This window comes from Ochlerotatus camptorhynchus, unplaced genomic scaffold (genome assembly GCF_037179485.1).
Source record: "Ochlerotatus camptorhynchus isolate MF236.1 unplaced genomic scaffold, CSIRO-AGI_Acam_v1.1 ptg000391l, whole genome shotgun sequence".
Classification (NCBI taxonomy): domain Eukaryota; kingdom Metazoa; phylum Arthropoda; class Insecta; order Diptera; family Culicidae; genus Ochlerotatus; species Ochlerotatus camptorhynchus.
Genome location: NW_027040878.1, coordinates 877,324 through 892,816, shown reverse-complemented (window position 1 = coordinate 892,816; position 15,493 = coordinate 877,324). Strand labels below are relative to the sequence as shown.

The following is a 15,493-nucleotide window of genomic DNA, read 5'->3' as shown; positions in this document are numbered from 1 at the left end:
TAATGAGTCACGCCAAGAGTGAAGCAAAGTCTACCTATTGAACTGTCAAATCCGCTACCTATCGTGCAAAGTAAATAAACATTACGATGCTATGAAAGGTCCACGAAAGGTATTGCAATGAAATATAAAATAAAATTGAAGAAATCATCATAAACACGCAGCGAGCATTAAATGGTCATGGTATACGTTTGGTTTTGATCAGTAATGAGAATTTCTACTATTTTTTGATAAGATAATTTGACAAAATCACTGATATTATAATTCACTACAGCCGTTATTTTTGGTTTTTGCTAGAAGTCATTTAAAGTTGATGTAGAAGTCCTCTGTTGCCAAGTGAAAGAAAGGGAATCCTTCGGAAACCGTGATGCGAGTTCAACTGTTTTTCTCTTGGCGTGACTCATTATACACCGACTCTATGTTTGAAGAGTTCAACCTGAACAATGCAATATGTCACCAGTAACATTCGACAGTGAGCATGTTTAAGGGCCTAACTGAGATGATCGATTTTCTCTTTAAATTGCTGCAGCTAAGGGAAGCAATTTTCGGAAATTTGTCCGATACAGTGCTATAACAGGTTGTACTGGCTATCAAAAACGAAAACAAACGCATCGAGAAATGTTAATCAAAGCGAGTTATTAACAAAAGAGAAAATCGATCATCGCATTTACGCCCTAATAAAAATTGTATGGTTAATTTGCTTAACGACGCGTTCTGGGTATCATCCAAACCATTTGTGGAATAGTTCAATGATTTGGGTTATCGTTCGTTTATGGTTATTTTTTATTAGGGCGCCCTTATGCATGCCCGCATAAACGCGAACCATAAATTGACCTTACCTAAAATGGTTAAAAATTGTTTATAATCCCTGCTAAACTTTAACTGAAATGGTTATGGAACTTTACATGAACGTTTAATGATAAAGTTTCAACCTTATGTATTATGGTTTTTTGGAACTGGACCTTACAAATAATGGGTTGTTAAGAACCATTACCATTCCAAATTCTTGTTTTCTCCATACATTTTCAGAAAGAGAACTATATAAGAACGTTTTTACTTATGATTTGAGAACATTAATGGTAATGGTTATGGTAGTCAGTAAGGTCCATTAATGGTTTTGTATTATCGCTCAACTTTACGTGGAATATATCGTGAATTGGTAATCAGTAAATTACAGGCAACCAATTCGCGATATATTCCACATAAAGTTGATCGATGTTACAAAACCATTCGTGGACCTTACTGACTACCATAACCATTACCATTAAAGTTCTCAAACCATAAGTTAAAAGGTTTTAATATAGTTCTCTTTCCGAAAATGTATGGAGAAAACAAGAATTTGGAACGGTAATGGTTCTTAACAACCCATTATTTGTAAGGTCCAGTTCCAAAAAACCATAATACATAAGGTTGAAACTTTATCATTAAACGTTCATGTAAAGTTCCATAACCATTTCAGTTAAAGTTTAGCAGGGATTATAAACAATTGTTAACCATTTTAGGTAAGGTCAATTTATGGTTCACGTTTATGCGGGTGTTCACTGTCGCATTGAACGATTCTTTTCATCGGCTTTCTCTTTCGTTAATAACGCAAGCTGAACAATACGGTTTTGCTCCGCTGGGGTTAACTCAAGGGGGCAACAATCAGGAATTTCGGAGGAGCTCACATCAATGTGATGAATATAGTGGGTGAGGATGATTGCAACAGACTACTCTTTCAATCATTCCGCATTGCGATGCAAGCGTGAAAGAGTAAGCTGTTTTGTTCTGTCATACCTCCCTCAGTTTTACAGCTATCAGTTTGCCCGAAAGTGTCAGATGGCCCAACAATGTCACAATCATGTGAGCTATGGTGTATCTTAAAAAAAGACTGAATTGGGTAAAGAGGCGACATCTTATCCATTTGACAGGTCTTCTACTTGGTTGGAATAACTCGATAGTGAACATGCATAAGGGCCTAACTGCGATGATCGATTCTCTCTTTAAATTGCCACAGTAAAGGAAAGTAATTTTCTGAAATTTGTCCGATACAGTGCTGTAACAGGTTGTATTGGCTATCAAAAGCAACAGCACCGAGAAATGGTAATCCAAGCAAGTTATTAACAAAAGAGAAAAGCGACAAAGAAAATCGATCATTCCAATTAGGCCTTTATGAACGCTCACTGTGCCTGGGGCTAACCTTTGGATGACATTTTAGTGGTACTGTTTACGTGAACTTAATCGATTTTTTTTGGGTAAACTTTCTCTACATTTTTTTAGACTGCAGTGAGATGTACACCAGACTTCTGTAATGTTCGCGAGTAACATCCTTTCACCACGCATTTCCTCGACAATTTTTAAAATAAAATTAGGAAATTTTAAAAATATTTCTTTTCGAAAAAACTTTAAAGTGCTTGTAAACAGTACCACTGAACTGTCAAAAAGGTCATCCGATGTAAAGAGACTGCAAATTCAGCCGCTTTAATCCGATGAACACTGAGTTCGACTTCTCGAGTCACTTTTCAAATAGACCAATCTTCATCGATTATCGTTAATAACTGGGTTACAAAAACGTCCTTGTCGTATTAGATGCTACTGTCTTAGGCCGCGGCCAGAGTAGCCGCGACACGCGACCAAAATTCAAAAGAATCGCGTCGCGTGTCGCGTCTACTTCGGCCGCGGCCTTACCTGATTCATAACGAATATACATTGCACCCGGGGGAACACAAAATTCACTTCATGCATGTTTTTCCAATTTAATTTATCCATTTAATTACAATGGATCATCTGCATTGTCTAATGTTAAGCTTAATATTTATGGTTCTTTTCGAAGTACTTCATCTTTTCCTCGGGATTCGGCACGATCTGTTGAAAATTTGAATGATTAGTTAAATGACTACTCCATAATCTAAACTAAAGCTTTTACCGTATCCTGGCCTGGTTTCCATCCGGCAGGGCACACCTCTCCGTGTTTGTCGGTGTACTGGAAGGCTTGCACCAATCGAAGGGTTTCGTCAACCGACCGTCCTACCGGCAAATCGTTCATCGTGATCTGACGCAATATTCCACGGTCATCGATGATGAAGAGACCTCTGCAAAAGTTGATCAAATCAATTTCACTGAACAAGCCCATCAATGAAAAAATAATATCTTACCTCAACGTATGACCCAAATCGTCCAGGTACACTCCGTAGTCCTTGGCGATGCTGTGAGTAATGTCGCTCACCAGTGGAATGTTGATCTTGCCCAGACCACCCTCCTTCCGGGGTGTGTTGATCCAGGCGAGATGGGTAAAGTGCGAATCAATACTGGCCGCAATTACCTCCGCATTGAGCTTCTGGAACTCCTTGGCCCGATCCGAAAAGGCCAGGATTTCCGTCGGACACACGAAGGTGAAATCCAGCGGGTAGAAGAAGAACACCAAATACTTGCCAAGGTAGTCGGACAGTTTGATCTTTTTGAACGCACCCTCCACCACGGCGGTGGCCTCGAACTGCGGAGCAGGCCGGGAGATTACAGCCTTCGTCCATTGGAGCTTGTGATCCGCCGAGCGGACGTCCTCCTGCGGATAGACATGTCCTCCGGCAAACGAGTGACAGGATCCTTCGTCGCTGGCTGCCGTCTGCTGGAACGAACAAAACAGGCCCAACACGGCACCGATTAGAAGCAACACCCGAGGAACCGGTTTCATGTTTTCGTCTCTATGCTAACGATTCTAATGACGGCCGGGGCAAATCCAATTAGCCACGCACACAAAAATCGACCGTGAGCTTCTGGTGTAATCGTACGGGGAAATCTAACTGTCAAACGAACGAAATTGTTGCGGCAGCCGGGTGATAAGCACTTGGAAATTTTGATAAGAACAGTGCACGACCAATTGGAGTAGCGCGAAAAGCAGAAACAAGTAAGAAAAAGAATCACGAGAACCGGGACGTGTTCGGCTTTGGTGTGATGTCTCCTCGCGAGTAGGCAGTGAACAAGAATAACATCAACAAGCCGCGCAAGGGGCGTTTTGTTGGTGGTAGTGTTGGGAAGGTGAGCAAGTGAAAGGTTTTCCTCCCAAAATGGAAGCTTTTGTTTACAATCTGTTAAGGAGAGTGAGAAAATCTGTCGGGTGAAGGAACCGAAATCCCACGCACAGCAACAGATGAAGGATGAACCGGTGAGTGAATTCACTCAATAGGGGTACGATGATGTGGAAATTACAAGCTTTTTAACATATCAAGCCGAACAATGGAGTAGGTCCTAATAGCAACCGGTCAGCACTCGTGTTTTTTTTTCAGCTACAGTGGGGACGTCATTTGTCATTAACCCCGGTTCATTTAAAATTGACTCATTAACAATGAACGTCCCTTATGTTTGACACTGACGGTGGATGTCAAAATGACGTTTCACATTAAACTTCTGATGTCGGATTTTTATTCGAATACCTAATCGATTAGCGAACCGAAAAATCAATTATTTTCAATAAGCATTAACTTCTCCAGAGAGGATCATTACTCGTCGCTTCAAACATGTTCTGCTCTCTCATTGGAAGAAAAATGAGAGCATAGCGAACAAAAAATAATCGATTACTTATTAATCGAGTAATTAAAAATGAGCCATAATATGATATTATCTGATATTTGGTGATTGTTTTGATAAAAAAAAGTTTGAGTGTGGCGTACAAGACATGACCGCATTGCTGACGTAGAAGTACGACATTTTTGTTCGATTTTATAGTTTGTTGTTTCGGATATTTTTTTGGAATAAAGTGAATTTCATAACTTAACTCTTTTGTAGATAGTTGTGGTGGCCCTGAAAAGTGTGTATAGTGTACAACAAAACGAACGCCCCTGTTTATCACTTGGCAGTCAAACGATGACTGCAGTTAAACTTTCTACGTTTCCCTTACGTAAGCATTTAGATTAGCATTCTATGTCGCTCCTTTTTCTGTATTTTGCTGACGTACGTCCAACTTTTTCATTGGTGTGAGGTGTATGTATTGAGCTGCTATGAATGCTACGATGTCCACGCTGCAGCGAACAAGTCCGAGGTGGAACCGTCCAACGTGCAACGTTGAATGATTGTGCGGCTTCGTCTTGTGTCGTTAGGGATCAAATTTCCGATGGCTGTGTTAGGGGTGAGCACCTTGTGGTCGAAGAAAATGCATGGGAAATTTGAATATTTTCATATTTCTTCACTGTTAACTATTTAAATATTTAACAAATATAATGTGTGACATACCATACACATCATATAACACTGGTGAATCGATCGACATACAAATCATCAAAATCCATTGATTAATGGCCAAGTTATTAGCATTTAAAGTCTGACAAATTTTCGTTGCATTTCCCTGAATTGGCACCCTTCCTGAAAGACGTAGTCCTACGTCAAAAGTGCAAAATTTCAACTCTACCGAGGAGGCAGCATAAGCACAAAAACACCTTGCATACGGGGGAATGCATTGGTGCAAGGGGCCGTGAAAGTAACGTGTAACGCACGCACACTAGCAGATGCATCGTTGTGTATGTTTATTATTTTCCTCTGGCTTACCTAAAAAATGTATGAAATTAGATCTGTCAAAATTAGTTTGACAGCGATTTGTTATGTATTTTCCTCGGATTTTCACTAATGCCCCGTTCACATTACAGCGTATATCACGTGATATACGCTGTCTTGCAATGGGCATTCATACATCTAGTTTTCCACTGGAAATTCTATGTATGAGTGCTCATTACGTGATATAGGCTGTAATGTGAACGGGGTATAACATGCTCTCACATATCGCGCCAATACAACCATACAACCATAGAGGTAACTCTAAGACCACTGGGTCCCGAAAAAAATCATTATTATTTTTGGCTCACTCAGTACCAGAACAACGGTCCCAAGCAGTCCCAAGCTATTTCACTCACCCCTGCATGTTCTGCATGAATCCACACACCCCTGATGTTATCTGTCAAACTTTCATAGCGAATCAAAACAAACATAGTGTAGTAATAGAATTTCAACTAGAATAGGGTACGTTAATCGTTTGCTTGGGACCAATAGGCTACTAAAGTGGTGAGCCAATTTAAAATCGTTAGTTTCGTATTGATTGTTGATACAACTGGACGTGAAAATTTCTATACCATAGACCAACGAGGTGCATTGTTTGCAAAAATGCTTACGTCGTTTTAAATATTTGCTCTAGATAAATTCGGTGAGATGAACATCATCAGAATCACCCATTTAAGCATTGTAACCGACACTTCATTTTTCACAACAAACTACTAATGAATAATTCATCTGTCGTTCAACATAAATATTTTTTTATGTTAAACGTCAGATGAGATTAGTCATTGTGTCTATTTCTATTTTCATTGCATTGTTCGCTAAACTTTCGCGCAATTTAAAACAACTTTCCGACCCTTAACAGGTTCACAAACTCCAGAACACAATGGCCAGCAACCTACCGGAGGTTCCCGCATCGCTGAAAGCGATATCACACTACCTGAAAACGGCCCAAGAGCACGACAGCCGAGATCCAATCGTCAGCTACTGGTGCAGACTGTACGCCTTACAGCTGGGACTGAAAATCAATAGCCAGGGTGCCGAAGAGCGGAAGTTTCTGATTTACGTTATGGATTGGTTGGAAACTTCGAAGAAGGCGCACACCGATAACGAATCGATCACACATGAAGTCGCCGCACAGGCATATCTGGAGAATTATGCGCTTAAGCTGTTCCTGTACGCGGACAAACAGGATCGGGCTGGAAACTTTGGGAAGAACGTTGTCAAAGCGTTCTACACGGCGGGGATTATTTACGACGTGTTGCAGACTTTTGGGGAGCTGACGGAAGAGGTTACTCAGAACAGGAAGTATGCCAAGTGGAAGGCGTCCTACATTCACAATTGTTTGAAAAATGGGGAGACTCCGGTTGCTGGACCGATGAAAACCGACGAGGATGAGGATTTGGACAATGACTTGGGCAATTTGGGACCGGGAACTGGCGAAAGGAGTGACGAACCCATGGCTGGACCGAGTAACATACAGCCCCAGGCGCCCTATCCGTCTATGGGATTCCAGAGTTGGCCACAACCGGGAGGAGCACCAATCCCATCCGGTCCACCGTCTGGCCCGACCAATTTCATTACCAATGATCCATTCAGCAATGTAAAAGCGCCAACACCACCCAGTGAACCGGAGAAACCTCCGGGCGGTTTCCAACCTTACACGGGACCTGCCGTGACCAGTGGAGATGTTCCGGCACCGGTGATTGGCGCATCGGGAGTGCAACTAACACCGGATCAAATGACGAAGGCCCAGAAATACTGCAAGTGGGCCGGCAGTGCACTCAACTACGAGGACGTCAAGACGGCGATCGAAAATCTACAGAAAGCTTTACGATTGCTGCAAACCGGTCAGGATAGTTAAGCTTCACTATGTGTGAAGAGACAATTGCAGATGAAGTACATATATGCATTATTTTTACGCAATCAAAATCACTAACCACTATTAAATATTAGCTGCTAGATTTGTGTACGCAACGCTTTTGGGCATTCAATAAAGATTATTTACTACTCACATCGGAGATGCCACTTACCTTTGCACTTGGTGTCGACTGCACGGTTGGCGTTGGTCGGGATGTTCTGACCGGAGTTGGAGTTTTTTTAGGTGAAGCAACCGATTTAGTGGGTGATTTTTTAATGATGCGAACTGGTGTCTTCGGCGATGGCGGTGCCTCTTCCGGAACCGATGAGGAATCGTCCTGTTCAACGGTATAGTCAACAATTTCAACCGTTGTCGAAGTGTTGTTGCTGACCTCAGTCCTTCGTGCATGGACGGCCTGTTTCATTCGAGTGCTTTGCGGTGAAGAGCTGTTCGACACCACAACAAACTTGATTTGTTTTGTAGGAATTTCGTCTTCCGGTTCGAGTGCCTCGTGCATAGATCGTTTGCTTCCAGCGGTTCGTTTCGACTTTTCTAAACTGGCCAGTTGGTCTGTTAGCTGATTGGTTTTTTCCTGACGCTTCAAGCATTGATCGGAGCAAAAAATTTCACTCTCAGTTTCTACCTCGCAGCTGTTGTAAGTAAGCGACTTACCGCAGTAGCTGCAATTACGTTCCTCAAGTTCCTGAACCTCCAGATAGTTGTCATCAAGCTGTGGTTCCTCCACATCTTCGCAGTCATAATCCATCGGCTCTATTCCACTTTCATCCCATCGACCATCTTCCAAGGTATACACCTGGTAGGACTCACTATTGTCCTGTTGAACTACCTCAGTTGAATCTTCTGCCGAAGCTTCCTCGGCGTAGTCCTCCTTCTTGATGAACAAAGCCTTCAGCTTCACTGGAATCTCGGTGCACTGTGACAAGATATGGTTCCTCATCCGGGTCAAATTCCTTACCGTTGTCCACTGACAAAACATACAAGCCCTCTTGTTGTCCCTCACCTGGAACAACCCGTGAATGTCTTTCTTATTCTCCACGACGAACGACGAATTTCGTTCCTTCTCGATCGTGGCATGTTGAATGGCGGCAATTTCATCCCGTACCAATGCCGGTGCATGCTGGCACTGGTCGACGATGTGCTTCACCATCCGGGTTGCATTCAAAACTGTAGTCCACTCGCAGTGGATGCACTTGTACTGCGTTTCACTGGTCTGAACAAACTCCTTCCGAACCGGATGTTGGTCTTTCCGCTTTAACTTACCGGCGCCAGCACTGCTGCTGCTACCGCCACCACCACTAACAGGCACGGGTGTGTTTTGTTTCGCGAGATGCTTACGTTTTCTGTCTTTATTTACATCGGGCTGTTGCTCTTGCATTTTCGGTCACTAAATCCGGATTCGTCACCTCAGCACTTCACCGCAACAAATGCGCGGCCAATCGATCTGAATGTTTGAAAACTTATCACCATCCGAAACTGAAATATTTCAGTTAAATTTATGAAGCAAACGCGACACGATGCTAAACTGAAGAAAGTTAACAGCAGGAGGGCAAGCGAAGCGAATGTTTTGCTGCGATGAACTCTTTTGATTTCGACGCTTTGGGTGAATAATAGACCGAGAGCTGCGGAGAAAGGTGAATGCAGTTCACTCTTGTTGAATGCGATTCATTGGTAGAGGGGCTTACCAATGGAAAATTACGGGATTGAACATGAATAGAGTTCTCTACCGCCGTTAGTATTAGCAACAATCAATACGAAACTAACGATTTTAAATTGGCTCACTACTTGACTAGCCTATTGGTCCCAAGCAAACGATTAACGTATCCCATTCTAGTCGAAATTCTAGTACTACGCTATGTTTTTTTTTCTCCCTTTTTATGGCACAGACCTGTTGGTCCATATTAGCCAGGCGTATCAAGTGATAGTTGGTTGTCAATTGACGTATACGGTATATGTTATGTTTTGGTTAACTTCTGCCAGAAATTTTCAAGCAAAAATGAAAGGAGTGCAAAATAAAAGATTTAAATTAAAGGAAATGTTAAAGTCTAAACAATTAAAAATTCGCGATCGGTTTACTCAAACATTGGTTCCAACCTCTTTTATAAAATCGGCTATTTGAAGGTATTCATCGATATTTTTATTTTTTAGGATGCTGATGAATTTGGATTTGTCTGCTAATACAGGATAGTTATTTCTGATCAAGTTTCGATTTGGACATTCATAAAGGATATGCAGCAAATTTTCCTGGACTCCACAGATTTCACAATTTTCAGTTCTTATTAAATTCCACTTATATAGCCTGTCTTTAGTTGCTGTGTGAAATGTTCTTATTCTTCCCATTGTAATTGTTTGTGTCGTAGTCATTTCCATTTTATGGTACCATGGTTTCATTGTTATGTTATCCATTATTTGATAATGTTCTTTTCCCTTTTCATTTGATAGTTCTTTGTGTTCCTCGTTCCATTCTGACAGTAATTCATTTTTAAAACTGATTAGTGAGTCCCCTATACTTAGAGGATAGTCTTCAATTCTAGCTTTGGTAATTCCTAGTTTCGCTGCTTTATCAGCTCTGTCATTTCCTGTTATATTTGTATGACCCGGAATCCATTGGATAACCACCTTTTGAAAGTTATTGTAGTGAACGAGAGTATAAAATTTCTGTACTAGGTAATTTTCAAAACTATTATTTATTAGGGCTATACAGCCGCTTTGTGAGTCAGTTAGAATAACTACTTTAAATTGTTCAATAGTGATAGCATATTCTAGTCCTTCAATAATACCTACTAGCAGGGGGTGGAAACTAACGATTTTAAATTGATTCACTGCTTGAGTAGCCTATTGGTCCCAAGTACTTCTATGGCGTATCCCATTCTAGTTGAAATTCTATTACTACACTATGTTTGTTTTGATTCGCTATGAAAGTTTGACAGATAACATCAGGGGTGTGTAGATTCATGCAGAACATGCAGGGGTGAGTGAAATAGCTTGGGACTGCTTGGGACCGTTGTTCTGGTACTGAGTGAGCCAAAAATAATAATGATTTTCTTCGGGACCCAGTCGTCTTAGAGTTACCTCTATGCTACTAGTTCTGCATTCATTATTGTAAAATTAGAATTTAGTTTATTACTGAAGGATATTTTATTTTCATGATCATAAATTCCATACCCCACACCGACATTTGTTTTTGAGCCATCAGTAAAAATTTTAAAATATGAATTGTAATCTTCTTGGATTAATTTTTGAATGGTTAACTTCTGTAACGCTAATGGTGTATTTTTCTTATGTAAAGATGCTATTATAGGTACTATTTCAATAACATTAGTATTAATTGATTGATGTATTTGTATCTGTTGGGTTTTACATTGTAGTGTATGGAAGTTGTTAACTGATGCAATCTTTTCTAGAAAGCTATGGTGTTTAGGTAGTTCATCTGAATTAATTAAATCTTTTAAGTGATCATTTATTGGACTTGTTTCATAGTAAAGTGTTTTTAGCAATTCTTTATAAGTAAGATATTGAGATCTGTATTTTAATGGAAGTTCTCCCAATTCTGCATAAAGTATGTGATTTGGTGTAGATTGTAAATAACGACAAGAAGTTCGAATTGAAGCATTTTGCACTCTTTCGATCCTAGATAAATCTGTCTTACTTGCTTTTGAATATACCGATAATCCATAATCTAATTGAGATCTAACTATGGAGTTATTTACTTTTTGAAGGACTTTCGGGTGACACCCGCCTTTTTTCCTGCTTAACATTTTTAAAATATTAATTTTTTTCTTAGCTTTATTAACCGTTTCTGTAATGTGAACCTTAAAGTTTAATTTGTAATCAATCCAAATTCCTAAATATTTATGTGCATATTTTATTTCTACTGTTTTGTTGTTGATTTTGATAACTATATCATCTGGAATATTGTTGTTCATGAAAACTAATGTTGTCGACTTATCTGGGTTGATTTGCATTCCTAAATCTTCTAAATTTGAACAAATTGTGTTGAGCGTTCTGTTCATTTTGTTATTAGTATCTATTGCATCTATACCTTCTATGACAACAGCAAAATCATCTGCGAATTGAATGAGTGTTCCTTCTTCTATTGTTTCATGTAATTTAGTTGTGTAGATATTAAACAAAATAGGTGATATCGGGCAGCCCTGAGGTAGTCCCTTATTTGTAATCCTTTCTATTGTAGTGCCATTATTTAATGTTAATACTGCTATTCTTTTTTTTAAATAGAAATATATCCAATCTATTAAATGTTCCGGAAATTTCTTTTCTTTTAAAATTCCCAGTAATATAGAAATATCGACGTTATCAAACGCCTTCGATAGGTCCAAAAAAGTGACCATGATACATTGTTTCCTGTTTTTAGCGCCCTCTATTTTAGAAACTAAGTAATTAACACAATTTATTGAGGATGTTTTGCTTTTAAAACCAAAGGAGTATTTCGGTATAGTATTATTGGTTTGTATGAAATGGACTATTTCTGATTTAATTTTAATATTGATTATTTTTAAGAATGTAGGTATTAAGCAAATAGGTCTATATGATGTGTGGCAAATTTCATTTTTCCCTGGTTTAAGAATTGCAACTACTTTTACGGTTAACCAGCTGACTGGGATGTTACGGCTATTTAAAACTTCATTACACATGTTGACTATTACATTAAGAAGATGAATGTTTGTATTTTTTAAAATATGATATGAAATGTTATCAGGACCTGGAGCAGAACTGTCTTTTTTAGTTTTTAGAGTGTTGATAATGTGTTTTATAGATAGTTTAAGTTGATTTGAATTATTATTTACATTGTATTCTATATCATTAGTTATTGTGGGAAAGTTTAGATTCATGAATTTGTTAGCTAGTTCTCTGTTATTCAATAGTTGTAGATTATTTTTTTGAGGAAACCCTCCACTTATTACTTTTACTGTTTGCCATAATTGTTTTAAGTTTAAATCCGGTGTGAGAGTATCTGTGAGATCTTGAAAGTTTTTTCTCTTAGATTTTTTAATTTCAGTTTTTAATTTAGCTCTTGCTTTTTTGAAATATATCAAGTTTTCCATGGTTAAGTTATTTAAGTAATTTTTAAAAGCTTTATTTTTTTCATCAAAAAATTCTTGAATGAATGGATTCCACCATTTTTTTGGGTAAAATTTTTTATTCGGTTTGTATTTTGTTTCATCAATTTTAGAAATAAATAAGTTACTTAGTAGTTCTGGTGATGTTATTGTGTTTGGATCTATTTCATTAATGTTTTTAATTGTTTTTTTCTTATTTATAAAAGTACAATTATAGAAAAAATGTTGAGCTTGATTAATCATTTTAAAAATTATTATTTTATGATCTCCGCAGATTTCTTCATTTAGTACAGACCATTCAATTGTTGGTGCTAAACATGATGAAACTATAGTTAAATCTATTGCAAAAGGAGTAATGGTTGGATGTTCCAACATAGTTGGTGACCCGTCATTCATGATAATTAGGTTCCTGTTTTCAATTAGTTCTAAAATTAGTTCGCCTCTTGTACACGTTTTGTTGGCTTCATTCCATACAGAATGATGAGCGTTAAAATCCCCAGCTATTATTGTTTTGTATTTGTTTAGGTCAATAAAATTAAATAAGTCAGTCAAAGGTTTTTTAATTTGAGTGTTATTAATAGGACTTGGAGGTATATAAATGGAAATGAATAAAAATGGATATACTGTGTTAGTTGTTTTTATTGCTATTGCTTCTATAGGTTTTACATCTGGAAGTTTTATTTCTTGGACATTTATTTCATTTTTTATTAAGAAGGCTACTCCACCATAGCCTCTGTCTCTTGTTTTTTTATGGAATTTGTATCCCGGAAATTTAAAATCTTCATTTGGTTTTAGCCAAATTTCAGATAAGATAGCAATGTCTATTTTATGTGATTGTAATAGATGAGTAAGAAGTGAACGGTTAGCTACCGGTCTTATACTATTGATGTTATTTTGAAGTATATTTAGATTGCGAACTGGATCCATTTTTATTTATTATATGGAGGTTTAGGTGGTTGTAGAATTTCTGGGTTGATAAGATCATTTAACTGTTCACTGATGTTAATAAGAAACAGATTTTGATCCTTTGAATTGGTTTGGATTTCGTTTGAAACGTTTTCGTTAATCTTTTCTTGAATTTCTTTAATTTTGTTGATGAGTTTATTCAAGTTGAGTTGTTTTACTATTTTGACTTTGAGTTTATTTACGATTTGCTCCAATTCTGGTTTTGTTATGTAGTTATCATTGTTAACTTCTTTGTTTGTGTTGATGTTATTCTGGGTATTTGTTATGATTTGTTTTTTATTTTGGGGTTTTGGCTGTTGTTTGTTGTTAATGTCGTTGTCTGTTGTTATCGGAGGAAAATCAGTCAGTGATTGAAGTCTTTGAGCTGTCTGTGATGGACGAGGGTTAAGTTTTTCAGCTTCAGCGAATGAGAGCTTGTTATATGCCATTGATTTTCGAATATTATCTTGCCGAGATCTTTCTTTACAGTTTGCGTCAAATGCTTTATGTGGTTCTTTGCAGTGGAAACATGAAACATTCAATGATTTACAGTCCTTTCCTTCATGATCATTTTGTGAGCAATTATAACACCTGACCTGTTGTGATTTACATGCGTTTTGTTTATGTCCGTAGCGTAAACATTTCCAACAAAATTTGAGTGGAAACAAATAAACCTCTACCTTTGACATTACACCATATATTTTGATTTCTTGTGGGAGTTTCTCACCTTCTGCGTATATTTTAATGGAGTATGTGGGAATCAGTTGTTTGTTTACCATTTTATGAATTCTTTCAACTTTTGTTATTTTAATTCTCTTGCTTTCAATGTTGTCTTGTAATTCCTCTTCTGTTATTGTGGGAGGTATATTTCTGACTACACCTATGGTTTCTTGAAACATTTTTGGGACATAGATCTTGTACTTGTATGTTTCTGTCAGTATTTTTGAGTTAATCAAGTTTTCTGCGTGTCTTGGGTTATTGAATGTGATTTTGTATCGGAATTTTCCTGCTGGTTTGAGTTCATTGTAATTTGTGATTTTGATGTTATGCAACAATTTGGCTATTTCCATGATGTGCAATTTTTGTTTTTCGTCAGTCGGTTCCATGAAAAAAGTCTTGTGAATCTTATTTTGAATCCAGCCATCGTCCGGAAGATCTTTAGTTTTTTTTTCTCTCAGCGTATTTGTCTGTCTTCTTGTCGTTCGTGTTTCTTTGTTCCTTTTTCAATTTCTTGTTTCCAGTTCTGTTATCTTCGTCTGATGATTCTTTTTTCCGGCGGATACTCAATGATGCGTCACTCGCAGATTCATATCCTGTACCAGAGCCATCCTCATCTATAGGGCCATAAGCCCCATCTTCATCTTCATCCATGCTTTCTCTCCAACCAGTCTTTTACAAGACCTCGTGGAGAAAAATCGAATTTACCTTACCTTAGCCTATCCTATAATGTAGTAAAAATCCAATGGAGTTTAAATAACAATAATAATTTGCACAAATTTCAAAATGCTACAATAAAAATTTGCTCGAAAATAAATTTTAGAAGAAAAACAAAATGGCGGATATAAAAAAATTCTCTTAAAAACAACGCGTTACGCGCACTGATACACCTGGCTGTACTTTCCAACTTTACTGCACAATGCTTCAAGGGAGAATGTACGCTATGTTTGTTTTGATTCGCTATGAAAGTTTGACAGTTGCTGTCAAGTTGAACACTTTGACAGCTGATTTCGTGGTTGAAAATAATAAACAAATCGATTTTACACGGCTACACTAGCAACGTTGTATTGGTGAAATCTTGTGACAAGAAGTAAATTTATTGTTTTCTTATACCCCGTTCACATAACAGCGTATATCCATAGAGCTAACTCTAAGACTAGTAGGTCCCGAAAAAACGTGCTCAACTTTTTGGCTCAGCTCTGGTACTATTCTTCGGTTCCAAGCTAATCGATTCACCCCTCGAAACATAGGAAAATCCACTAACCCCTCATTTTATTTGTCAAACTGTCATAGCGAATCAAAACAAACATTGTGTAGTACTGGAATTTATACTAGAATAGGGTACGTTAATCGTTTGCTT

At 38.0% G+C, this 15,493-nt stretch overlaps 4 protein-coding genes across 4 annotated transcripts in view; 2 read left to right on the top strand and 2 right to left on the bottom strand.

The window, feature by feature from the left end:
- Positions 1-15,493, top strand: part of LOC135710557 (circumsporozoite protein-like) — a 257,106-nt gene that overhangs the window by 20,786 nt on the left and 220,827 nt on the right. The gene's annotated exons all lie outside the window — the stretch shown is intronic.
- Prx4 (Peroxiredoxin 4) lies at positions 2,730-3,995 on the bottom strand. Its single transcript, XM_065233136.1, has 3 exons — positions 3,132-3,995; positions 2,903-3,068; positions 2,730-2,841 (listed from the first exon to the last, which is right to left on the bottom strand). The coding sequence occupies exons 1-3, from the start codon at positions 3,665-3,667 to the stop codon at positions 2,785-2,787; spliced, it is 759 nt and encodes a 252-aa protein (XP_065089208.1). The 5' UTR covers positions 3,668-3,995; the 3' UTR covers positions 2,730-2,784.
- On the top strand, positions 6,336-7,528 carry Vta1 (vesicle trafficking 1). Its single transcript, XM_065233135.1, has one exon. The coding sequence runs from the start codon at positions 6,401-6,403 to the stop codon at positions 7,376-7,378; it is 978 nt and encodes a 325-aa protein (XP_065089207.1). The 5' UTR covers positions 6,336-6,400; the 3' UTR covers positions 7,379-7,528.
- Positions 7,515-8,927, bottom strand: LOC135710536 (uncharacterized). Its single transcript, XM_065233134.1, has one exon. It carries the CDS (start codon positions 8,769-8,771, stop codon positions 7,515-7,517), a length of 1,257 nt encoding a protein of 418 aa, XP_065089206.1. The 5' UTR covers positions 8,772-8,927.

Bases quoted from the DNA above. Each gene is read 5' to 3' on its own strand.
- LOC135710536 (XM_065233134.1), bottom strand. From the start codon at position 8,771: ATGCAAGAGCAACAGCCCGATGTAAATAAAGACAGAAAACGTAAGCAT.
- Vta1 (XM_065233135.1), top strand. From the start codon at position 6,401: ATGGCCAGCAACCTACCGGAGGTTCCCGCATCGCTGAAAGCGATATCA.
- Prx4 (XM_065233136.1), bottom strand. From the start codon at position 3,667: ATGAAACCGGTTCCTCGGGTGTTGCTTCTAATCGGTGCCGTGTTGGGC. The intron at 3,069-3,131 runs GTAAGATATTAT...CAACTTTTGCAG, and splicing joins GATTTGGGTCATACGTTGAG to AGGTCTCTTCATCATCGATG. The intron at 2,842-2,902 runs GTAAAAGCTTTA...AATTTTCAACAG, and splicing joins GGAAACCAGGCCAGGATACG to ATCGTGCCGAATCCCGAGGA.